At 35.8% G+C, this 28,000-nt stretch overlaps 1 protein-coding gene across 1 annotated transcript; it reads right to left on the bottom strand.

Annotated features, from left to right (window-relative positions):
• Positions 1 to 29: 29 nt before the first annotated feature.
• On the bottom strand, positions 30 to 4,206 carry LOC145082594 (lysine-specific demethylase JMJ705-like). Its single transcript, XM_079023324.1, has 7 exons — positions 3,214 to 4,206; positions 3,011 to 3,089; positions 2,802 to 2,869; positions 2,505 to 2,655; positions 1,904 to 2,415; positions 1,453 to 1,827; positions 30 to 1,379 (listed from the first exon to the last, which is right to left on the bottom strand). Exons 1-7 carry the CDS (start codon positions 4,043 to 4,045, stop codon positions 229 to 231), a joined length of 3,168 nt encoding a protein of 1,055 aa, XP_078879450.1. The 5' UTR covers positions 4,046 to 4,206; the 3' UTR covers positions 30 to 228.
• Positions 4,207 to 28,000: the final 23,794 nt, after the last annotated feature.

Here is a 28,000-nt window from a genome sequence, read left to right as displayed (position 1 = left end):
TTATATTATATTATATAGTAAAAGTACCAAGTCTAATAACAACACCAGCCTCAAAGAAAGGCCACTTTATCCCCTCTCTCTCTCTCTCCCTAACCATATATATATAAAGGGGTATATTCCTCCAATAGAAACTACAGTTTCTTTATTCTATAACCAATCATTTAACTTAAAAAAAAAACTACAACCCCTCTTTGTTTATAAAACTTATTCCCTTTCTTATTCTTAAACTTATTTTTTCTTTTTGACCACCGAATGTCCGGTAACACGCTTGTGACGGCTAAAATCCGACACAAACCTAAATTTCTTTCCACATCCTTCTTGTTTACACATATACGGGCGGGCTTTGGTATGGATCCTTATATGTTCGGTCTTGGACCACTTCCATTTGAAGGTCTTGCCGCACCCGGGCCACGGGCATCGGATTGGCCGGTCAGCCAGATGCACACGTCCGTGCTGCAACAAGTATTTGTGTGAAAAGTATATCTTCCCACACCCCTCTACAGTACACACGTTCCTTTTATGAGCCATAGCCTCTTCCTCACTCCCAAACCTCATCTTACACCCTACAACATCACACCCAAATTCCCCCTCTTTCTCTTTCTCTTTCTCTTTTTCATCTTCACACACACCACCTTTTTTTGCTTTCTTCTGCGGACTTTTTGTTCTTCTTCTTCTTCTTCCGGTTGTCGTTGGCCGATAATCGTCGTCTGAATCCGAATCCAAATCCGAATCCGAGTCGGATTCTCTTGGTTTTTTGTTAAGATTCGGGATTGTTGTTCCCTTTCGGAGGCTTCTCCTACGTGGTCGCCTCACACCACCAATCAGCAACGGTGGAGATGGCGATGCTGGTGGTGGTGATGGTGACAGTGACGACTCCACTATAACAGCCTTCATCTTTCTCTTCCTGCTGTTTTCAATTTCAGGTTTCCCTTCCACCATTGACAAAACCGAACGACTGGTTTCATCGTGTTGTTCGAGATCTCTAACCACTAGCAATGGATGAACCTGATTCGACATCCAAACTTTCCCGCACCATTTTCCCGCAACCACGGGCTTCTTTTGCTTGCCGGATGGTTCTGATATTGTTGATTCAGTTGACGGAGGAGGAATGCGTCCGATTGCGTTATGGATAACCGAGTTGTATGGCATCTGTTTGGCATAATTCGGGGATTGACTAAGTCTAGCACTGTAGAAAATGTCGAGCCCTAACCTAACCACCCAATCCTGGTTACCATGTTCTGTTTCATCGTTATCGAGAGCCAATCGTATCTTCGCCTTATCGTATTCGTTAATATCTCGATATCCGAGATCTGTCCAGTTTTGATAGGTTCCTAATTCTTTCGCCATGGATCTTGCTTCTTCGTCTATTGTTGGATAATCTGAAAACGATAAGAAACCCGTTAATAAATTCTGCAAATCGTTAAAAACTTTTTTTTTTTGATTATCGGATACCTGGATGACAGAGGAGCAGCATATGAACTCCCCCTACCGACTGCAGAATTTGTTCGACTTGATGAGCATGATGTAGACAGAAAATGTGCGTTCTCGCACAATCTTCAGGTTTTGTGTTGATATGAGGCTCTTCTGTATATTCAGATCGACTCATTGAACCATCCGATTCTGTGAAATATTTGCTCGATTTAGATCTATCAGAATCATCTCTTTCCTCGAATTCAGAGCAATCTCCATGAGCTATTGCCACAAGCTGTAAAGCCAAAGCAACAATATCCTGTGGTTTTGCAACTAACGTGGTACCCGAGCCATCATCTTCAGATTTGTTCGGAACATCAACCAGATGATCACAATCGCGCTTCAACACTTCCCATTCTTCCATAAACAAATAAAAAAAATAACTCAGAAATCATATGTTTATATTGAACAATTAGAGTTTAATTCATCATACCTGACGAGGATCCGAGATCAACCGCATTTGTATAACTAGTAGCATTAGCAGCAACAAGACCATTAACACCTCGAGTTGACATGAGGTAACCTGCAGCTTCCTTTGATGGCTGAACGATTGCAAAACAAGAATAACACAAAATCCCACATGTAACACAAGAGAATACACTTGCAGGATCGGGTTTATGGATCCCGTTTTTCACAATCACCCTTTTCTTCTTTCTTGGTGAATCAAAGCTATCAAATGAAGATTTTCTTCTTGAAGACAATCTTTCATCATTTTGAATGCATAAACCAAGGGACAAATCACTACTCGAATTCGATGGAATCCAACTTGTTAATGCTTCTTCAGAAAGAACTGCAATCGGAGACCCTTGGCCTAAAAGATCAAGCAACTTGTTGTTTTGCATCATGTCCTGCAGAAAAAGTCTTTTTACCAGTGCGTCTCCTTCGCCTTTCAACTTATCTTTCAGTCTGGAACTTCGAGGTTCAGGCCTGATGCTCTTTCGGCCACTGTAGAAGCAAATAAAACACAACATTTTAAAATTTTCTTATACAAATTAAGATCAAAATCAACCATTGTTGAAGAACAAAGAACAAACTTTGCAGACAGTGATAGTGCTAGATCATAATGTAGCTGAGAGTGAGACACCAGAGGAGCAAAATTAATTATAACCCTTCGAATTGCAGCGTCTCGTGCAACCATCAGCCATCCCGGGGTTGCAATATTAGTCGCTTCCGCACAGTTGAACCCTATAAAAATAAAGTAAAAAAATAAGTCTAAAGAAGATCCAATCCATAATGAAATTGAGAATATCATTGTACTGTATATTTTAATATATTAATTTGTGTAACATAACCGATAAAGTTTCACAAGGAAGAAAATAAGGGTGCTTTACCATGACTAAAGCCAGAGTGATAAGCTCTAGGGAACGTGACGACAAATTCTCCAGCATTTTGCACCAACCTGAGTATAAATGTGTGAATTAAATGTAAATTTCTAACAAACTTAAAGCATTAGCTATTAATAAGCTAGAAAAAAACAAAAAACAGAATAAATAGCAATCAAATTTTATTTTATTTTCTAGCAACACAAAAACAGGATCACCTGCAGCAAGGAACATCGGCCTTTAGAAGAACTTCTGGGGACATAACTGTGTTCTTCTTCGCAAGCATAGCAACAGTTACTGAAAACAACACAAATAAGTGAATAACATCAGATTTAAGCAACATAAGAAATTACAGAGCAAAAAAAAAAAAAAAAAAAAAAAACAGGGGAGATTAACAAATTAATCATAGTTTAAGACATACCAATTGGATTAATCTCTCCACCATAACCATGTGTTCTGACCACATCCTCAAAAGCAACAGCAGCGTCCATGGGCACGCCATACCAGGTTTTGGAAGCACCCATATGCATGTAATTCAAGCTATGGAGGTCATGATCTTCGACATGCCAAGCAAACCAGCTAAACAGCATGGAAATGTAAACCATGGGTGAATTGACACCAGATATTTCCTCCTTTATGAACCTCAATAGAGACCCTTTCGCTCTTGAAGCCGCATTCATATTCCATTGGCTTTCCGCCACCGTCATGACGTCACCAATTTCCTTCTTCCCCTGTTTCAACCTACCGACTGTTTGATCAAATGCCGATCCGGGCATGTCATTTGCGTACTCAATGGAAAATGGTTTGCCCATGTAAGCCTTCCAGTAAAGCGTCTCCACATCTAACGCGGTCAAGCACCTCTTCGGATTTGATCCCTTCTTCAAGTAATTTTTCTCGAAGCTTTTGGCCTTGGCTTCAAATTGGGCCAGAGTGTAGTGCTCCTCGCTCTCCCAAACGGATTTCTGAACAGGTCGGAAGTGCCTACGTGGGCAAAAACCGATCTGCTGCCCCCTGGTGGTGAATGTAGGTGATGAATCAGGGTTTTGGGAAGACAGAGACTCATTTAGGTTCGAAATTATGGTTTTCTTGGGCGATGTGGAGACAGGTGGGATGATTTTACAGATTCCATACTTGGAAGCTTCTTTTTCGATTTTGAAAATGTATGAAATTGGATCCTGAAACTCGGCTACGGTTGGGTGGTACTCTGGTGCTAAGGGCAGAGATTTCAACCAAGGAAAAACCTCTTCCCCCATCAAATTAACAACCAGTAGGCAGTAGCTATAAATTTAGGGAATAGGAAGGTGTATAAAGAAATGAATGGAGGTTGAATGTAGAAATCGAAAACAGAGAGAAGAACTAGCAATGGGCCATTGCTGTTGCTAAATTGCTCTCTGATTACTCTCCCACTCTGTGTTTTTCTTTCTCTGTGCTTTCAGTTTGTGATGCCTCTGTTCACTTCAGGTTCCCTATTTATACAGGGGAATGGTGGAAAACAGGGGGCAGATGAATGAAGTGGTTTTGGGAAAAAGAAGATGGTTTTTCACTTGAATTCTTACTACTTGAATGCTACAGATGGAATGAAGTCATCAAAGAAGAAATTTGGGTTATTCTTGTAATACGTGTCACATTTACAATGTCATTTGCTTCCAAGTAGACACTTTGAGGATCAAAATTTCATAATTTCACGTTTAATGTAATTTCGTCATCCACCTAAGGTTGTTGATGAGTTGTGAATCAATAAAGATAAGGAAGAGCCCACAACCGATTGAATTTGTTAGGATGGATAGATGTTATGATTACAAATACAATGCAATTCTTGGAAAAGAAAAATAGAATTGCTAAAAAAAACCGATACAAAGGAAGTGGCTCTAATTAAGCTTTTGATTTTGATTCTAATGTACAAGATGATGAACAATTTGTTTAGCTATTGAGAAAGAATAATGAATGTTTTCAAGATTTTCAATCTATTTTATAAACAAAATAAATGTAAGTAAGATATATGTCAACACATTGTGAAAATAAGGCATATGTGGCATGTTCTATATTTTATGGGGTTTAACTTTTATGGTTTGCAATATTTTTCTAATAATATAAATGATAACTATAAGTTCTTGAAAAGATATCAATATCTAATAACAAATTTGTTTTTTAAACAAAAATTGTCAAGATTAGTTAAATAAATGATGGCCACAAGTAAATATGAGTAATAAGTCATTTAAAGTTTTCATGTTAAAGAATTGGTTTGACACATACATCAAATTTAATGGATGATTGTCTTTTAAAACATATAACTATTTTAGGTTTTAAAAGTTTAAACAAAATGAAGAAATAAAGTAGATTAAAGAATAAGTGACTATATTCCTTGCTATAAATCCATGGATTGTGTGTGGTGTATATCATCATTTGTGTGGCTTTTATAGAAGTATACGGTATTCATTCCTCCTTTTGATCATTTACAATGTAACTTTTTCTCAATTTTATATGTTTTTAATTGTAAATAGGAGAAGATCTCGTAAAAGCTTATATTGCTAATCGTAATTGTCAAGGCTTCATTTGTAATACAATATATGACAATACTGAACTTTGTATAATGTTTTGACGTGCATCGGTGACAGTTATTACGAAAAATTCATAATTTTTGTCCTACAAACTGATGTGGAACTAAGATATGCTTTTGATATCTCATTTGTACAAAAACATGAATATCCTACTCACTCTCATCATTGTAAATATCCATTAGTATCATGTATAAAAAGGATACATGCATGATGTTGATTTAATTTGTAAGTGAAAACGCAGTTAGATATAATTATCATAGTAAACAGATCGTTTATATTGTTAAACTTGTGTGAATATTGTGTAGATGTCATATGATTTTAGAACTGTCGGATTTTAAGTTTTTCTAATGTACGTCAGTCGATACGTGTTTACATCATTTTCTTTTGAAGACAATTAATTCTCCGTATATACGACATGGTTGTGGATATTTAATTGAAGTTAACCATAAAGCTGACGCAATATACCGTGACGTTTGCTTTTGTCGAATAGTTAGTTATTATTATTTTTCTATAATTGGGCATTAACAATCATGCAATTTTCTCTTCACGTAAAAACTATATTTTCTATTTACATTTCATGTCTTTCTCACTCATTTCTTTTATGAAATCATTTCCGGTGGAATGATTATTTCTTAAATTGGTTTTTGAACATGATTGTTATGTGTTCGGTCTCATCTTTTTATGGTTTCTTTCTTCGTCAAGTTTCTTAAATCATTTTAGGGTTTTGTTGCCTCTTTGCCAATGTATTCGATCTTTATTTTTATTCAAATACGCCACCATCGAGATAAGTGGCCAATATAATGGTTTTCATAGTAGTGTCTACAAAACAAAAGCCAAAAAATTGGTAACATTTCGACACCCAATGGACCGAAGAAAAAATTCTTCAAGATAAGTCATAAAGCAGCACGTAAGGATGTGGAATGTGATTTTGGAGTTCTAAACTGCAAGTGACACATAATGGAACATGTGACACATCCATATCTAATAAAACTTTACGATATATTATGTATACATGTATCATGATCCATCATAGGGTAGCTGAGGATAAAAGGCGGAGTATTGCACAATATTTATGAATAGAGCCTCGACATATTCAGTTTGTACCATGTTTAACATAATATTTGCATAGAGTTGTTGACATTCAAGACGAGTAAACTCACGAGCGGCTTTAACAAGACTTGATCGATCATATCTACGACGCTAATGATGATGATGAGAAATGTATTTTGAAAAAAAAAGATTATGTAATTTATATTTATGTTATGTTTAGAATTTTTTTATAAAATTATGTAATTTATATTTGAAATTATCAAAAATATGAAAAATAAAATAAAAAAAATTAAAACTTGCAAAAGGAATGATATGTAAAGTTACTTTGATGTGGTGGTGTGGTGATTATTTTCTAGCCAAAATAGTGTGATATATAAGGTGGCAAAAAAATGTGAAGGGGATTATTCATACCCACCATTCCCACCCTACCATTAGATATTTCAAATATATATAACATTATAATTTTTTTTATTAATATAGTATATTATGTATATGTTTGCGTTTGGCATATTACATATATATATATATATATATATATATATATATATATATATATATATATATATATATATATATATATATATATTTATTTATTGAGACTCATAGTTTTTCTATATTATTTTTTATAATTATCTTTTAGACAAAAATCAATAACCCTCTAAAAGTTGCAAATAACATTAGATGTATATTTTTAGGAAAATCTATCTACACTATTTATCATTGGTGCTAAAAATAATTTGGGAGTTTTAATTACGTTACCCAACCATTTTTATTTTTAGCTTTTGTAATACAAAAAACTACAAACATTAATTAAATGTTTTATATTGTTTTAACTTGCTCTCCCCCTCTGTTTTTTTTTCTCTGTAATTTCAATTTGTGGGGCCTATGTTCTTCTCTCTGTGTTGGTGATTTATACACGGGAATGGTGAAAAACAGGGCAGATGAATGAGGTGGTTTTCGAAAAAAAAATGGTGGTTTTTTACCTGAATTGTGTTTCTTTCGGTTACTACTTGAATGCTACGGATGGAATGGAGTCATCAAAGAGGAAATTTGAGTTATTTTTATAGTACGTGTCACATTTACAATGTCATATGCTTCAAAGTAGACACTGCAATGTAACACTTGGATATTGATAACTTTCTTATTTAGCCTCTTTATCAAAAAGTTTGCAAAATGGTCCCTAAGCTAGTATGCAGGGCGTACTGGAGTGGTACGCTTAACGTACTAGCCTTGCATGGACGCGGAGCTCATCCACGTACGTTGAGTTTCGAATCGTTTGGGCTCATGGTGTTGGGTCATGTTTGGACTCTTGATGGTTAGGGCCTTGTTGGGCCATCAAAATATTGGTTTGGGCTAAGGATATTTATTAGACTTTTTGGTTGAAGGCCCATGAAGAGGGTTTGGGCCCAATTTAGAAAATTGGGCCATATTTGGGTCTAATTTGGAAAATTGGGTCATATTTAGGCCTAATTTGGGAATTTGGGCCATATTTGGGCCTTGAATGATTATTTTGGAAATCTGGGCTTTTGGACATTTGGATTGGGCATTGGCATTGGGCCAAGTTAGGGAATGGTAAAAAAATGTCTTTTACCCTAGTTTGGACTCTTAGCGTGAGTCGGGATCCAATTATTAATTGGATGTTGTTTTGTGATAGTGCAAAGATTTTAGCAGGCCAACAGCCAGTGATTCTTTCTGTGAGATTCAGCAGTGCCATGTGAGTTTCCTCACCATGTTTAGTGGGTCTAAGACACCAATACCGACCATGATGAGTGATGCTAGGATACTAGATGTCTGTGTGACTATTGTATATGTGTATACTTATATGATTTGTATGTTGGGCGGGGCCTGTTATGTGAGTTTGGGTGGGGCCCGTTATACTCATTGGGCGGGGCCCGCTATGCGATTTTGGGCAGGGCCTATTATACTCAATGGACGGGGCCCGTTATGCGAGTATGGGCGGGGCCCGATACACTCATTGGGCGGGGCCCATTATGTGTTCATTTATGTATGATATGTGGTATGTTGGGGAACTCACTAAACTTTGTGCTCATAGTTTTCAGTTTATTTTTCAGGTACTTTTGGTTCAAAAGGGAAGAGCCCGAGATGATTGTGGAGCACATACCACTCGATTTCGTATTTTGTTATTTACTTTGATAATTGATGGTGTATTGATACAATTTGTTTACCTTGGTTTTATGAAAATGATATGGTTACTATTTAATTAATCTAAAAATGAAAAAAAAAAATCCTAGGGCTTATTTTTGTGACGTTACAACGAACATCAATAAACTTTCATAATTTCACGTACTAATGTAAGTCGTCATCCATTGTAGGGTTGTTGATGAGTTGTGAATCAATAAAGATAAACAAGAGCCCACGACCGATTGAATTTGTTAGGATGGATAGATTTTATGGTCACAAATACAATGTAGTTCTTGGAAAAGAAAAGGTAGAATTGCTAAAAAAAACCCATACAAATGAAGTGGTTCTAATTAAGCTTTTGATTTTTATTCTAATGTACAAGATGATGAAAATTTCGTTTAGCTATCGAGAAAGAATAATGAATGTTTTCAAGATTCTCAATATATTTTATAAAACAAAGTAATTTTAAGTAAGATATATGCCAAAACATTATGAAATAAGTCACATGTGGCATGTTCTATATTTTATGGGGTTTAACTTTTATGGTTTGCAATAATTTTCCAATAATGTTAAATGATACTTATAAGTTCTTGAAAAAATATCAATACCTAATAACAAAATTTCTTTTTGAACATTAAATTGTCAAGATTAGTTAAATAAATGCAGACTAGAAATAAATATAAGTAATAAATCATTTAATGTTTTCATATTAAAGAATGAGTTTGACTCATACACCAAATTTAATGGATGATTGTCTTTTAAAACATAAATATTTTAGGTTTTAAAAGTTTTTGACAAAAGAAGAAATAAAGCAGATGAAAGAATAAGTGACATTATTCCTTGTTATAAATCCATGGATTGTATGTGGTCTATCATCGTTTGTGTGACATTTGTAGAAGTATACCATATTTATTCCTCCTTTTGAACTTTTGGGAAGTGATTCGTACACAACCGTTTTATTCATACACAATAATTTATGTTTTATAAAGCTGTACAATACACAATTTTGTTTTATAGAAGTATACCATATTTATTCCTCCTTTTGAACTTTTGGGAAGTGATTCGTACACAACCGTTTTATTCATACACAATAATTTATGTTTTATAAAGCTGTACAATACACAATTTTAAAACATAAATTGTTGTGTATGAAGAAAAATTGTTGTGTATGAATTAGCTATCATATATAATGTAACTTTTTTATTTTATTTTATATGTTTTAATTTGTAAATAGTAAAAGAGCTCAGAAAAGCTTATATTGCTAGTTGTAATTGTTGAGACCTCCTTTGTAATGCAATATATGACAATATTAAACAACTTTGCATAATGTTTTGACGTGCAACAGTGATAGTAATGTTAACATGTTAATAGTGTCAGGAAGAAAATCATAGTTTTGTCCTACAAACTGATGCAGGACATAGATATGCTTTTGATACTTCATTTGTAAAAAAACATGAATATGCTATACAATCTCAAAATTGTAAATATCCGTTCATACCATGTATAAAAATCGTTGCCTAAGGATACATGCATGATGTTGATTTAAATTGTAAGTGAAAAGACATATTAGATATAATTATTATGTAAACAAATCGTATATATGGTTAAACTTATGGGGGTATTATGTTGATGTTATATGAATTTTGAAAATGATTCTCTGTCGGGTTTTAAGTTTTTCTAATGGACGTCGGTCATTGTGTCTACATCATTTCCTTCTTAAGATAATTGATTCGTCGTACATTCGACCTCATATTCTCATGGTACATACTCAAAGGTTTGCGAATATTTAAATCAACGGTTGTGGATATTTAACTGAGGTTAACCATAAAATTGACGCAATATATTGTGACATTTGCTAGTGTCGGATAGCTGGTTATTAAATTTTTTTCTATAATTGGGCATTAACAATCATGCAATTTGTTCTTCACATAATTTTTTTTCTATTTACACGTCGTCTATTTCTCACTCATTTCTTTTATGAAATCATTTTTGGTAGAATGATTGTTTCTTAAATTGGTTTTCAAAAATGATTGTTGCCTGATTAGGTCTCATCTTTTTATGGTGTCTTGAGTACTTTCTTCATCAAGTTTCTTCAAAACATTTTAGGGTTTTGTTGCGTCTTTTCCAATGTATTCGATCTTTATTTTTATTCGAATACGTCATCATCAAGATAAGTGTCCAACATAATGGTTTTCAAAGTAGCGTCTACAAAATAAAAGACAAAAAATTGGTAACATTTCGACTTGTGTTGGAGGGTTTGAAGAGAGAGCAATGCTATAAATGTAATAAATTCTTAACGAGTTGATAAATACCACACTCAAACCCATGCAAATACATCATACAAGGTGGTAAAACATGATACATACACTAGCCAAGCAACATTGACCTTGCTACATACAATCTAGACGTACGAGGCTGAAACACCCTTCATATATAGGGTTTTTGAAATAGGCTTAAATTAAACATTTCTAGTATTTTGGAAAAATGATAATATTTTTTTTAGGAAAACAGTTTGCGGAAATAGGCCCCGTCAAGTCTTTAATGTTTAATATTTATCAAAGCATATAAGGATGAACTATATGTAATAAGTGTATCCTAAGGATAAATTCTTGATGTTGATTTAAGCTGTACGCGAAAAAGTCACTTTCAATATATAGTTATCATCTTAAACATATTGTATATATGGTCAAACTTGTGTGTATATAGTGTCGATGCGATATGATTATAGAAAATCTTTTTAGTTTTTTCTAACAGATGTCAATCAATGTATATTTCCATTATTTTCGCATGAATATTCTTAGACCGAATGGTATACTTTGCACGAGATGGTCCGTGGTCTAGGTGGCCACGAACCACGGCCGTGCACACCACCCCGGTGGTTCGTGGTGGGTCGTGGTCGTGGCCTTCCGTGCTCCGGACAACAACCTTAAATGCCCAATGAGATTTTACGATGCAAAAATTCGACCGTTTCTTTTATGTAGCCGTTGAATGGCTAGATTTGTAAAAAAATAAAAATAAATAAATAAACAATTTATTTACCTATAAATACCATATTTTTACTCCTTATTTTTTACACCATTCTTTTCTTTCTCTATACACAAACTACACACTACATCTTCACAACCAAAAATCATGGATCCCAACCAAAATACCCCTCCAAACTACCGAAATCGCAAACCCGATAACGCTTTTGCGTTAGATACAACACCTCGACAATTCCCGACTATGGAGTCCCCTCAAGGCGGTTTTATCAATCTACTTCAAAGTGGTTCCCCTATCCAACAAACACCACTTTTCCATCAACAATATCAACCTTTTCCGGCTTTCCAACAACAACAAATGCAACAACAATACCAACAATTTCAACAATTCCAACAACTACAACAACTGCAACAACAATCGTCACAACAACAACAACCACCAATTTCACAACCACCAAGCTCACAACCACTACTTTCGCCGGATTTTGTTCCGGAAACGCAACCTTCACCACCACCTCAACCAAAAAAGAAAAAAGGAAAAAAAACGGTCCGACCCACTACCACCCAAGAAAGGGTCCCATGGACAAAAGAAGAAGAAGAAAAGTTAGCGGAGGCATGGGTGGCGGCTTCCGAAGATCCAATCGTAGGAGATAGCCAGACTTACGGAAGTTTTTGGGAAAAAGTCCGAGCCATTTTTTACGAGTTAATGGAAAGTCAAACTCAAAATGCCGATCAAATTACGTCGAAATGGCGAGATATTCGACTAAAATGCACCGATTTTGGAGGAATCTACAACAATCTCCTAAACATACACAAAAGCGGCTCGAATGATTTTGATGTTTTCAAGGCGGCCATGGACCAATTTGAAAAAACAACGCCAACACGCAAAGCTTTTCCGTATATGAAACCGTGGCTAAAATTGAAAGACTCCCCAAAATGGAAAGAGCAAACGGAAGGAAGTTCCCAATCTTCCGGTTCAAAGCGTTCGAGAAACCCCGATGGAACTTCTCAACAATCGGACGGCCGAACACACATCGACATCAACGACGATCCGATAGATCTTGAAAACGACCAACCTCTTCGTCGGCCCGTTGGAAGAAATAAAGCAAAAAAAGCGACGTCAACATCTTCGAATTCTAGTGTTATGGATATGTTTGACGATAAATTTGATCGATATGTGCAACTTCAAGAAACGAAGGCCGAGGTGATGACTCGGATGGAACAAAAAATGATCGAAGCACAAACATCATTTCAAGAGGCACAAGAGACACTCCAAACAAAAACCGATATGGAAATCTTGAAAATGAAAGCGGACGACCTTGAGGGCGAAGACTTGGAACTTTTCCAAGCAATGAAAAAGTCAGTTCGAGCCCGACGTAGGCGTAGGGGGTAGTTTATTTTATGTATGGTTGGAATTTTTTGTTTTTTTTAATGTTTTTTTTAAATTTTTTTAAATTTAACTAATGTAATTTTTATTTTGATTGTTATTTTTATTTTATTTTTTTAATTTCAATTAATTTAGTTTTTATTTAATGTAATTTGGTATTTTAATTTAATGGAAAAACTAGTATTAAAAAAATGTTTTTAATGTATTTTTGAATTAAATTTAAATAAAAAAATGAGGTGGAGTGGTGTGTTTAGTGGTAAGTATCCCATGTTAGTGGTAGTGGAATGTGGTGCTGATGTGGCACCCACCACATATGCGGTATGTGGTGGGTATAACGAATGACCTTATGAAGATAAGTAATTCGTTGTATGTGCGATATCCTATTCTCGTCGTACAAACTAAAAGGCTTGCGAATATTTGTATAAACGATCATGGATATTTAATTAAAGTTGAATGACATACCAGGACATTTGTTGATAACCAATTTGTTGTTGTGGATATTTAATTAAGGTTACTTACAAAGTTAAGGGACAATACCATGACGTTTGCTTGTGTCGGATAGTTAATTACTCACTCCGTCCCAAAATTATAGTTCATCTTTCATTTTTGGTTTATCCCAAAATAATAGTCCACTTCTAAAAATAAATAACATTTTTACCAAAATACCCTTCATTATTACTTAACCAACTAAACATTTAATTGAACATTAAATGCAAAGTAAGGACAAAACTATCATTTTATTATATAAAGTTAATGGTAATTAATGTTTTTCTTAATATGTGTGTTTTTTGTCTATGGACAATAATATTGAGACGGAGGGAGTATTATTTTTTCCATAAGTAGGAATCACGGCCACACAATTTGTTCTCTGCGTAAGAAGTATATTTTCTATTTTCAAGTCTTCTCTTTGTCGTTTCTTTTCTGATATCGTTTGTGATGGAATTATTGTTTCTTAAATTGGTTTTAGAGCATGATAGTTGAGTTATAATGACCCTAATTTATGGTTTATTGATTATTTTCTTTATAAAGTTTCTTGAAATCATTTTAGGGTTTTGTTTCCTCTTTACCCATGTGTCCGGTGTATTGGCTTTCGAAGTAGTGTCTACAAAATGAAACCCAAAAATTTGGAAATGTTTCGACTTGTGTGAAATGTTGGAGGGTTAGGAGAGAGAACGATGCACGAAATGTGATATATTCTTCAATGAATTGAAAAATATTGGAACGAGTTGTTTGGTAAATGTGGCTATTACTATTACAATATAATTAATTATTAAGATGCCAATGGTCTGAAAATTTATTTTTTATTATGGTACAAAATTACTTAGCTGTATACTTTTTTTTTTTTTTTTTATTTTTATTTTTATTTATTTTTATTTTTTTTTATTTTTAATGATAGGTCAAAATTGCACAAAAGTAATTATATTTTGGATAACAATCATAAAATACACTACATTTTAGTTTTTTTTCGGTTGACACCTTGTGCCACGTCAATACCTATGTCGTCATGCCATGTCATTAAAAGTTCCACGTCAGCATGTCACATCAGGGTAACTGCGTTGACCAGTTAATATTGCTAACATTATAAAGCTTATTTACTAGATACAAAAAATAACGTTTTTAAAATCTTGTAACGCCCTAACTTTTATTCAACAAAATTATCACTTTGGTTGTAAAACTGTCATGACCCGTAGTCATGTTAACATCTGGTTTTACAAAAACCTTTACAGTTTTATCAAAATTTATAACTCATTGGTGTTACAAAACATAAATTTTATACGTAAATTGCATATACAAGGATTTCATCTCGATACTTGGCTCAATATCCCCGCATGGAGTGTTTTACAATATTTCATGTAGGAAATCCTTAACAACGTTTCCAGAAAGAAACCTGTCAAAAAGTTCCTAACGGAACTACATTACAATATTTCTATAGGAATATTGTAGTAGGATTCTCATATCCAATCACATATTCAATAAAAATATTTATTGTAGGAATCACATATTTAGTATTTCTCGTAGGAATCACATATCCAATATTTCCCATAGGAATCACATAATCACATATTAGTAATTCTCATAGAAATCACATATTCAAAATTTTCTGTAGGAATTACATAATACTATTTATGTAGGAACCTTTAAAGAATATTCTTGAAAGAATATTATCTCCATTTTCCCGTTGTTGGTAAAACCCTTTTTTCCATCTCACGAATCACATATATAGGCCGTAGAAAAGCGTGAAACATCTTCTAAAGAGTGAGTCGCGCTCCACATGTCTTCCTAGACGTTGCCACATGTCTTACAATTGTGACATGTGTCCTACTATTCATCCATATAACCGCGTCACGACTTTGATCCATCGCGAATCGAATTTGCCAAGAGTCTCATCCGTATCATATGTTATGTTCTAGTGATCTCTTTCACCTTAGGCAAATTGACGCACTATGTCTTTCAATGGACACGACGCGTTCCTTTCCTTTTTCTGTTTTCTCGACTTTTCTCAAACATGTCGTGTAACACCCCCGTCCGGCGGCGGAAACGTCGAGCTGTACGACGTTAGGATGTTGGATCATAGATACAAAGTCAATTGAACAATACACAAATATTATGCAAATGTTACTTCTTATTTATTAAGTAAATTAAGTTACATAGGTGTTCAAGGTACAAATACGATACGAAAGCAAAGTACAATAATAAGACACATAGGCTTTGTGTTGCATCACTAGAGCCTTGCCCTTCTCCTTCCGAACTCATTCTCCTAAGAATACATGTGGCTTGAAAGGTAAACATAATGTTTGTGAGTTCACAGATTTTGCATACTTTAAAAAGGGTTTTGTAGGTTTTGATATGTCAACGTTATTATTTTCCCTAAACCCGCATACTTGAGTTGGGTTCTATCGATACTTTCTAAGGTTTATTTCATATTAGTAGTTTTTAGATAGATTAGCTTAACAATGTTATGATGAGTTCCTATAATCGAGCTATGACTCTTGTTGTCATCCGCCCAGAATGTCGACGCCTCATCAGACATCGCCGATGTTTAGAAAGTTATGCTTGTTTCGACTTGCCGTCAGGTTGTAGCTAGTAACCACAGGTGGAGGTGTCAACTCCGTATAAACCTATAGATATCTTTCCCGATCACTTAAGATTTAACGATTATAGGCCTGGGGCTTTACATCTAAACGTTATTCAACTAGGTGATGAATCAGTCTCATCTAACACTTGTTCGTGGGTGCCCCCTGGACGATCGCCTTGCTATTCTTCATTGTATTTAATATATATATTGTCACACCCCAAAACCAAGGATGGCGGAAACGTCCGGGGGTGGAGGACTTCATGTACAGTATCACAACAACGTGTATAATAGTGCTCAAAGTAAATACAACCATCATAAATATAATTGAAAAAGTTACACCAAAGTATATGTTTACATGTTCCAAAATCAATTACATTATGATGACAAAAATAAATTGTTGACGGTTTAACGTCCCATCCTCAAAGCGCTGAAGTTTTCCTGTTTCACTGATTTCCTGAGAATACAAGTAGTTTTGAAAAAGTGTCAACAATTAAGTTGGTGAGTTCATAAGAGTTTTGTTTGAAGTAGAAAATGTTTTCCTTGTATCGATAGAGTTTGATTTCCAGAAAATCCAATATTTTCTTAGTTAAGTGTGAACAGACTATTCCTATATGATGCGTTAATGAACACTGTAATGACCCGTAGATTTCCCCTATAACCGTCCAACATATATAAGTTATATAAGATTTAAGTTAGATAAAACGTTGAATATAGTGGGTCTGCCCTAGGTCCACAACCCAACGAGGAACAGGAGATGAGGCGGGCACCACCAATTATAAGCCAATCAAGACTAATTTCTTATATGACTCAAGCATATACGCTCAACGATTATAGTTGAAGTCTAACAATTCTAGATGAAATATAGTTTTAATATCATAACAACTATTTTATGTGAACCTGGTACTTTGGAATGTACCCCATTTGTAGTTAAAAACCCGGTACTTTGTATCTGTACCCCTTTTTGTATAAAACCCGGTACTTTGGAATGTACCCCATTTATATGAAAACCCGGTACTTTGTATCTATACCCCTTTTTGTATAAAACCCGGTACTTTGTATCTGTACCCCTTTTTGTAATTAAAAACCCGGTACTTTGTATTTGTACCCCTTTTTGTATAAAAACCCGGTACTTTGGAATGTACCCATTTATGTGAAAAACCCGGTACTTTGGAATGTACCCTATTCGTGTGAAAACCTTTTGTAATGTAATGATCATAAACTATGCCTATTATAGTTTATCAAAATGTTTGAAATGTACATGCAACCTAACTATACTTATTATAGTTTAGTATGTTTATTTGTGGTGTATTTGAACCCTTTCTATGTAAGTCAAATGTATAGTACAATATAGCTATGTTTATCTTGCTTTGTTTTGTACTAATGGTTATGATGGAGGATTCTTATTAATTCAGCAAGTAATTTTCCTATTATATAAATATATCATTACAAGAAATACATGTAATATATGAAGTCATCAAAGATTTAACACTTTGCTCAACATGTTACAAAGTGTTTTGAAAGTTAGAAGCTGTTAACTAACTCTTAACCTTTCTGCACTGTTTTAGAAAAATCATACGAAGTCGAAAACTAGATCCATAAATTCTGAGAGTTCCTAAAATGTGTCTAGTTTACTCATAATTTTTATCATGATTTTTGGAAGCCTTTAACTTGTATTAAAATTATCATATTCACAGACTGGTCCGGATTTGTGTTTGAAAAGACAAGCTGTTTTATAAAAATCACCATAAATTGTAGAAAAATCGTGTGGAGATGTGCAAGTCGTCATTTTAAAGATAATAAGTGGAACTACTTGCACCTAAAACAATTTTGAAAACTAAAATGTTTAAGTTGTCCAAAATAGTCCGTGAATAGAGTTGAACTTTTCTGATGAAGGCTGTTAGAAAAGTTTAGTTACGTTCTTGGTGTTTTAACTTGTATCCCCCCCTAAAAACTTGAGAAAACATGAAAATGTAGGGGTATGAACTCATCTTGAGTGATTTCAGAAGATGGATGATTGAGAAAAGAAGTGTTCAACTCAAGAACACTCGGGAGATGCTTGAAGATTTGAGGAGCTAATCAACAAATATGATGATATTTGTGTAAGCAATCAATGATTTGAGTAGAATCAAGTGTAATAATCACAAGGAGGATGAATTATACTTACCAAGAGAAGAATAAAGCTTGAAAATCAGCCTTGGAGTCTTGAAATAGAGAGAAAAAGTTTGAGAGAAAAGTTGTGTTGTATTTTTGGTGAAATGAGAGCAAGTGGAAGAAAATGAGGAGAGAGGATGAATGTCCAACTCTCAAAACGTGGGAATGACTTGTGAGTGAGGTGAAAAGGACAAGGAAGTGACAAGGTATGGTGGGGAGGAGTGTGGGTTAGTCATGGAGTGGGTATGGTGGTTGCTTGTGTCATAGAATAAAGGAAAGTCAACACTCCACCTCTTGTACTTCACCAACTCTTTTTGGATAAGGTTTTGTCCTTAAAAACATGATAAATAATTAATTATGGGTCCTTATATGTTAAAATAAAGTTTTGGGTGAAAATCCCGCGTTAAAACAATTAAAAACGAAGTTAAAATGAAGTCGTAGTCGAAAACCGGAAAGAAAAAGGCTAACAGCGAAGCTTCTCGGAAGGGGGCCGAAGGTTCGGTCCCTTCTGATGCTGGGTCTGAAGCGAGGCTATGCGAAACAGTAGGAAGCGAGAAGGAGGCTCGGTCCGAAGTCATCAGAAGCGAACTAGACCGAGGGGCAATATGGAGCGAAATTGACCGAATGAACAGTACCTTCGGGTTCGGTTCCAGGAGCCTTCGGGTTCGGTTCTCAGCAGGTTCGGGTTCGGCTCAGGAGGGTTCGGTCCCTAAGCGGACTTTCGGCCCTAAGAGGGGTTTCGGGTCCTTAAGAGGGGTTTCGGGTCCTTAAGCCTATTTTGTCCGTTTTTGCCCTGTTTTAAGCCGTTTTTGACCCGGTTAAGGGTCGGAATGACCCGAATGACTTCAAAAAGTTACGGAAATTTTTGAGAGAGATTTGGGAGAGATTTGACATTCTTGGAGAGATTTCACATACAAAGAGATATTTGGGAGAAATTTCACATACTTAGAGAGATTTGGGAGAGATTTGACATTATTGGAGAGATTTCACATACAAAGAGATATTTGGGAGAGATTTCACATACTTAGAGAGATTTGGGAGAGATTTGACATTATTGGAGAGATTTCACATACAAAGAGATATTTGGGAGAGATTTCACATACTTAGAGAGATTTAGGAGAGATTTGACATTCTTGGAGAGATTTCACATACAAAGAGATATTTGGGAGAGATTCCTCATACTTTGAGAGATTTGGGAGAGATTCTCGATAAGAAGAGATAGAGTGAAAACGATTGAGAGCGGTTTCGTGTGTGACAAATGTGAGTGTCCGGCTTCGCAATGCAAGGTCCGTAAACCCCGTTAAGCCTTGTTTAAGGATCTTACACACTCCCGATGAGTATGCAACATTGTTTTATCGGTTTGGTTCGTCACTTACCACAACTTTAGGTTAAGGAGATCTAGATGTACGTGCTTTTCGATTTATGATCTCTCATTAGAATAGCGAGTTGTTTAGTAATTACAGAACGTAAGCCCTAGTACACAAGGGTTAGTTGAGTTGACCGGTTTGACTTGTTGACTTTATTTGACTTTGAATTGACCAAAATTTGACGGTTGTCACACACACACACACACACACACACATATATATATATATATATATATATATATATATATATATATATATATATATATATAAGTTAAAGCGCTTTGAGTAGCCAATGTATTTGGGTAGAGTAACCACTTGGTACTAAGCTTATCTAAAGGTTGGCTATAGTTAACTAGATAAACAACGTTTCCTGGAGACTGGGCAGCGTAACAAGTAGGTATGATGTTTTCAATCAATGTGTGTTAGCATAACAACTATTTGTAATATTATCCTTAAAAGTTGGGTGGAGTATCTACTGAGGTATAATATTATCCTAATGTTCTAAGCATAATCATATTACTAAGGTTATACAATCAACAGTATTTATGAAAACAATAGTTTATAACATATCCCACCCCCCTTCGAAAAGGTTTGAAATAGTAAAGTAGGGCCGTGAACTCACCCTTGAAGCATGAAACCGCTGACATAGGGTAGAATTCGGAAGTCCAGAACTCGAGAGCCGCTCTGGAATCAGTGGCACGACAATCGAGAGCGATATATATATATATATATATATATATATATATATATATATATATATATATGGAGTGTGAGGAACTGAATGCCGGAACTTACTATTTATATCCAAATTCCAAGTGCATGCCGTGCAATGCTCGCGATGCAATTACATACGAGACATATAGAGCTGCCATGTGTCATCATCTCCTCATGCCACATCATCCCGTATCCTGATGAATCGGGTGTCAGAATGCGCGTCGCGCGCTACGCGCGGGTGCACGCAAATGTGAAAAATCAACTTCAAAAATCTGTAACACTTCTATATGAGATTCGTTTTCAATGACTCTTATATATTCGTGTAGGTCTCGTCGTATACTACAACTTTCCTTTTAGTCGTTTTTTCTAATTCCAAACTTTCTTTTTTAGCCTCTATTTTACAACCGTTATGATTTTATAAAAAATCATAACTCTTCTGATCTAGACGTTCTTTGTCTCTTCTTACTTTGAGTAGAACTACGTTTCTCCTTTTGGTGATTTCTACCAAAAGTCGACCATTTTCCTTGTAGTTTTTATCGTTGTAACTTTTTACGTACGATAGATTTTTATTTACGATAAAAATCATATCTCATCCACACTAAGTCAGATTTTAACGAAGTTTATATTTTTGGAATCAAGGTATTACGTATTTTCCAAAAACGTTAACCTGTTCTCAAGGTGACACGACTTTTTTCACACTAAATTTTGAGCCTAAATGTTGACGTATTTAATGATGAAATCGAATATATTTACTTATATAACTCAAATGATTACATGGTCTTCTTATTACATGTTTGACAATGTTAAGATCTAACGGTGGTTGGTGACGTATTTTTCGGGTTGCACAACCTCCCCCCCCCATTAAAGGAAATTTTGTCCCGAAATTTAGCTTGTGGTTTGAATGTTCTCGAACAAGTGAGGGTACTTTCTCTTCATCTGGTCATCACGTTCCCATGTGTGCTCCGGTCCTCACTTGAAGTTCCATCGTACTTTGACTATAGGAATGTCGCTCTTCTTAAGTCTCTTGACTTTAGGATCCATAATCTCGATTGGCTCCTCGATGAAATTGAGTTTCATGTCGATTTGTATCTCTTTAAGCAATATTACAACTATGTCCCTGGAGAGATATTTCTTGAGGTTTGGAATGTGAAAGACATCGTGCACACTGCTAAGTTTTTGGGGCAATGCGAGTCGGTAGGCTACCAAACCTATTCTAGCAAGGATCTCGAAGGGTCTTATGTATCTCGGGTTGAGTTTTCATCGTTTTCCGACTCTTATTACTCCTTTCCAAGGAGAAACTCTTTACATGACCTTATCCCCAACCTGAAATTCAAGGAGTTTTCGTCCGAAATCAACATATTTCTTTTGACGTTCATGAGCGGTCCTCAGTCGCTCTTTGATTTTCACAATCTTCTCATTAGTATCATGTATAATTTACGGTCCTATTATCACGGTGTCTCCTGTCAGTTCCTTCGCTAATTGGTGTCATTGACTTCTGCCTAGCTTAGCGGAGAACGACACTTTATGAGTGTTTTGAAGGGAGCAACCTTAATGTTGGTGTGATAGCTCTTATCATAAGAAAACTCAACCAAAGGTAGGTAAGTATCCCATGCATCTCCAAAGTCTATCACACATTTTGTGAGTATATCCTCCAACGTTTGTACAGTTCTTTCACTTGGACCAACAGTTTTCGGATAGTAGGCTGTGTTCATATCAAGTCGTGCTCCCAATGCTCGTAGCATTGTTTCCCATAATCGAGATGTAAATCGGCTATCTCTATATGAGATAATAGACATTCATATGCCGATTAGCCGAACGATTTCCTTAATGTAATTACTGGCTAGTTTCTTCGTTTTATTTTTTTCCTTGATTGGCAGAAAATGTGCAAACTTGGTCATACGGTCGATTACTACCCAAATCGAGACATACTCACTAGGTGTCTTGGGTAGTTTGGTGATGAAGTCCATGGCGACTTATTCCCACTTCCACTCAGGTATTTCTTGTTTCTGAAGCAGACCTGAGGGTTTTTGGTATTTTTCCTTGACCTTAGCATAGATCAAGGATTTGCTCACGTAGGTGGCGATTTCTACTTTCATATTCAGCCACCAATATATTTTCTTTAAGTCAAGGTACATCTTGTCAGGGGTGAACTGAGTACCTTGTTTTGCGAGCTTCATCCTAAACCAAACTCCTAATATTGCCGAACTTTGGCACCCAAATTCGGTCCATGAAAAAAAGTTCCATCATTCTTGATCTCGAATTGCTTCTCCATTCCTCATAGGCATTCTTCCGCCTTGTTTTCTTCCTTAAAGGCCTCTAGTTATGCTTCTCGGATTTGGGCAGGAAGATTTGACTGAATTGTCAAGGTGAGTGCTTTCACTTTGCGGGGCTTAGCTCGTTCCTTTCTGCTTAGGGCATCGGATACCACGTTATCCTTGCCTGGATGATATCTGATTTCGCACTCATAGTCATTCAACATTTCTAGCCATCTTCGTTGCCTCATACTAGTTCCTTTTGATTGAAGATGCGCTGAAGACTCTTGTGGTTAGTGTATATGGTACACTTTGTGACGTATAAGTAACATGGCCAAATCTTTAAGGCAAAAATTACAGCTCCCAATTCCAAGTCATGGATGGTATAATTTTTCTCGTACACTAATAGTGTCAAATTTATACACATTTCTAAACAATATTTTAATACCTTTTAAGCTATAATTTAGTTAATTGTAAAGATATTTGGTACTTATAATGTTTAAATTATATTTTGCAGCCAAAAGGAACACTCTTGAAGATAAAAGACCAAAAGCGACAAAAATTGAAACTTCGAAGGATTGGAGCTGAAAAAGATACAAAAATGATGTTATTGGACAGCTTGACCCCTCGTCAGTATTTTGACCATATCTCATGACTCGTAACTCCGATTGACGAGATTCAAAATGATCTGAAAACTAGACAAAATTTCGGGAGACTTTCGTTTTTGTGTCAGATGCTAATTCCCAGCTCTCACGACGTGAGGAGTATAATATCACGACGTGAGGTTGATTCTTCTAGAAGATAGCTACGCGGAATGCGGTTTCCTTGCCGAACACAAATCTACTGATCTGAAGACGTGAGACACTAATTCTCACGACGTGAGACGCGATTTTTGGTAAATATAAATATCCATTAGCATTCGACTTTTGGCTGGTTGGAAGGTTTTCAGAAGACGATTTTTAGCAGGAGAGAAGTTCTGGAAAAAGGGTTTCAACACAAAAGGAGTGAAAGTTCCTAATAAGTTTATTTGTTTGGTACTTATGAACATGTTAATTACATTGATTTGTGCTTATTTGATTGTTGCTATGAGTAGCTGAATCTAGCTACTTTTGTTTAGGTAGATGAAGCTTCTGACATATGGTTTAGTTTAATTATTAATGTATTTGATTAGTTGGTAAATTGCTTGTGTTTGATTATTATTACCTAGCATGCTTGCATTTGATTCTTTAGTTGCTTGAATTCATTTTCTGTGTAGCTTAGTGATTACTGAATTACATGAACTTGAAACCTAGTGATTTAGTGAACATTGAATTGCTAGAGCTAGGATCGACCTAATCTTAGATAACAATTAAGGTAATTAAATTTAGCTGTGTTGGAGAACATAATTGTGACTATAATTGTGTTTACATAATAAATCTTCCATAGCCTATTCATCACTATAACTAATTTTGTGTTTGATTGTGTGTGAACATGCATAGTTTTACATGAATAAGTCAATTATTGGTAAATTTAGACTTAGATTACTAATATAATATAAATTTGACAATCCATAATTGTTAGCTAACCAGATAGAAGAAGTGGATTCGAACTAAACATGAGTGTTTTTAGTAATTGGTTGAATTTCGTGTTAGTAGAATTAAGTTCATCTGGTCTTGTAAAATCAGATAAAACCCCAACTTTGTTGATAATTTAGGCTAATTTAATAGTAGATAGGTTAACTAATCAATACCGTTCCCTGAGATCGACACCCGACTTGCCCGACTATTCTATATTTTTGACTAGGTACACTGCCTAGGTGCAATTAGTTAGTTAAGGTAGTTAGGTTATAAATGTTAAAATTAGGTGTAGCTACTTGCCCGCATCATACACCTTAAGTTGACATAAAGCATATGTGATCACTTTTTCTCTTAGCATAAGTACAAATCCTAAGCCCTGGTGTGATGTGTCGCAATAGATGACAAAGTCTTCGGTTCCTTCTGGGAGCGAAAGAATTGGCGCACTGCACAACATGTGTTTCAATTTCTAGAACACAACTTCTTGCTTTTCTTCCCATTTGAACTTTGTGTCCTTCTACGTTAGTGTTGTGATGGGTTTAGCTATTTTGGAGAATTTCTCTATAAATCTCCGATAGTATCTAGCCAATCCTATAAATTAGTGCACCTCAGATGACGTTCTAGGTGCCCCTTAATTCTTTATTGCCTTGATTTTGAAAGAGTCCACATGAATGCTCTTTTTGATGACTACATGTCCAAGAAAATGTACTTCTCTGATCCAAAATTCACACGTTGAGAATTTGGCGTACAATTTCTCTTTTATTAGTAACTCTAGAATGATTCATAGGTGTTGGCCATGTTCTTCTTCCGTTCATGAGTATATTAGTATGTCATCAATAAATACGATCACAAATTTTTCTAGATAGAGTTTACAAACACGGTTCATTAGATCCATAAAGACTGTTAGGGAATTGGTTAGTCCAAAAGGCATAACCAAAAAACTCGTAGTGGCCATAACGAGTTTTGAACACAATCTTTGGGATGTCTTCCTCTTGTATTCGTAGTTGATGGTATCCTGAACATAAATCTATCTTTGAGTAAAAGTTTGACCCTTGAAATTGGTCAAATAGATCATTAATCCTGGGAAGCGGATATCTATTTTTTATCGTTAGCTTGTTTAGCGTCCGATAGGCGATGCACATCCTGAAGGTTTTGTCCTTCTTATTGACGAATAGCACCAGGGCTCTCCAAGGTGAGAAACTTGGTCTTATAAAATCATTATCGAGAAGATCTTGGAGTTGTCTAGATAGTTCTTGCATTTTCCAAAGGGGATAATTTGTAGGGAGATTTTGCTACTGGAGTTCCCCTTGGGATTAGGTCGATTTGGAACTCTACTTGATGAATTGGTGGCAATCCTGGTATATCTTCCATAGATACATCAAGTAAATCACATACTTGGGGTGTGTCTTTGATTTCTTTTCTCTCTCTCCTCTTGTCTATGACATAAGCTAGGAAAGCATAGTGCTTCTTGTGAAGGTACTTTCTTGCTTTAATACAGGAAATGATTTGAAGGTTCTTGTTGGGCTTGTCCCTATATATAACTAGGGATTCTTCATTAGATAAGGGTAGATGTAATACTTTCTCGAAGCATAGAATTTCATACTAGTGCGACGCTAACCAATCCATGCCAATGATGACATCGAAACTCTCGATGGTCATCAGCATGAGGTCGACGTGAAATGTGTGGTCATTTAAGGCGAGAAGGCAGATTTCTAAAATATCTTGCGGTGTCGAATTCACCTTTATCCATTTCTACTATGTAGGGTTCAACTAATTTCCTAGAATTATGGCCTATTAGTTTTCTAAATGTAGCCGTGATAAAGCTTTTCTCAGCACCGGAATTGAAAAGTATAGTTGCGTATAAACCATTAATAGGAAACGTGTCCGTCATGATGGTTGGATATTGAATGGCATCCTTGGTGCCTCTAATGAATGCCCTACCTTTTGCATTCCCTCTATTATTACTCAAATTTGGGCAATTTCTCTTTATGTTCCTGGTTATCCCACATTCAAAGCAAACTCGATTTTATTGTGTGGTAACAAACCCTTGGTTGGCTACTGCTACAGACACGACTGATGGTTTCCTGTAATACTTGGCGATATGCCCCTTCCTATTGCACATACTTCAATTCATGCAATTTCCAGAATGATGGAGGTGACATAGGTTGCGTTTTGGGTGTTTACCTGCATATTGTCCTTGGTGTGCGGGGGCTGCTACCGAGGCTGAAGTTGGGTTGGCGGCATAGAGTTTTATGGTCTCATGCCTCTTGCTTGGGGTTTGATTAGAGTTTCCCTTGAATCCATTTCCAGAATTTCGCTTCTTTTCTCCATACGTTAGGATGGCTGCCTTCTGAACCAAAGTGTCGCGTCCGATTTCTTGATTGGTTAAGCTGAAAGCTAACCTCTTGGCACTATTGTAAGTGGTTGGTCGAGAATCTATGACCAATCTCTGGATGGGTGTGTCTAATCCACAAATGTATCGCTCCAAATTCTTGTGTTCAGGTGTTACAAAACTGGGGCATAGAGTTGCCAAGTCATTAAATCGGTTGGTGTAAGTTGTGATGTTTGCATTGGTCATGGTGAGGTTCCACAATTCTTGTTCTAAATTTTACATCTCTTCTTGAGGGAAATACTCCTCGATTATCATTTTATTAACCTCGACCCATGATAGGGAGTTCACATTGGCTATTACTAAAGTCTTGGTGTGACCATTCCACCAAGATAATTCTGCATCCATAAAGGTACAAGCAACAAACTTCACTTTGTTTTCCTCAGCACATAAACTAGTTTCAAAAATAGATTCGGTTTTCTTAATTCAAATGGTGAGTCCTATGAGTCCTTCATTTCCATAAAACATCTTATACTTGCAGTTCATACATTCCTTATAAGTGCAAGTATAACATCCAAAAATTTCATGCCAAATTAAAACTTTTTCAAAACATTTAAAAACTATTCATCATTACAAAGGTTGTTTCCAAAATAGTAATTATCAGAGTATCCCAGTATCAATCCATAAAATCAGGACATATATTAGTTTTTCCCAGAAACATAAACAAATCATGAGGAGCGGTACGATCAAGCCTTTGCCTTCCCTCGATCACAAGAAGTACCTAAAACAATAAACTGGAACTGTAAGCCCGAAAGCTTAGTGAGCTACCCCAAAATACCATCTCCATACCAATATAATCATAACATATAACAATACAGAACAACATGCATAATGAGCCTTCAGCCTGACTGGACCGCCTCGCAGGGCCTACAACCTATCTGGACCGCTCCCGAGGCTTCGGCATGACTGGACCGCCTCACAGGGCCTACAGCCTATCCGGAACTCTCACCGGGTATGTTGGCCTACAACACAAAGCAGGACCACCTCAACCCAACCCCCAATCAACAAACAACATGTGCACGTAATATCATACACTAGATCATATCATATAACAGTCAAACCGATCTATCAGATCACTAATCAAAGCAATGTCCCCAATAACCAGGGTATAGACCTAACCAGTCACTAACATAGCATCATCCTATAACCAGAACATTGACCTAACCTGGTCACTACACATAAGCATATCACCATCCTAACTACCAGGATGTAATCAATAAACATATCATGCCATAACCAATACAATCCACAAAGGGCCGACCTTGGTGCCTTAGACCCTGTTAATATAGTGAGGATAATTCACCTTGCAACTGTCGACTCGTAAGATAAGATAGAACTCCCGGATCATTGCCACGGACTCCACAACCTATATTCATTGTAAACCATACTTGTAAGTTTCCAATCTTTCCAAACTTGTTGGGTTTTGAGCAATCTAACACTTCCTAAGTGTGCATGCAACCCTAATAAACCTTGGATCTATGTTTTCTTCTAAAATACATGCAAATAATAATTTCCAAGGTTTCTTCCTAACTAGCATAGCATAAGGATTATGAATCATAAAACTACTAGTAGAAATACATACCTTTTG

The sequence above is a fragment of the Lactuca serriola genome, chromosome 1 (assembly GCF_051521515.1).
Source record: "Lactuca serriola cultivar US96UC23 chromosome 1, Lser_US96UC23_V15, whole genome shotgun sequence".
NCBI classification, from domain to species: domain Eukaryota; kingdom Viridiplantae; phylum Streptophyta; class Magnoliopsida; order Asterales; family Asteraceae; genus Lactuca; species Lactuca serriola.
This window is presented reverse-complemented; position numbering and strand designations above follow the sequence as displayed.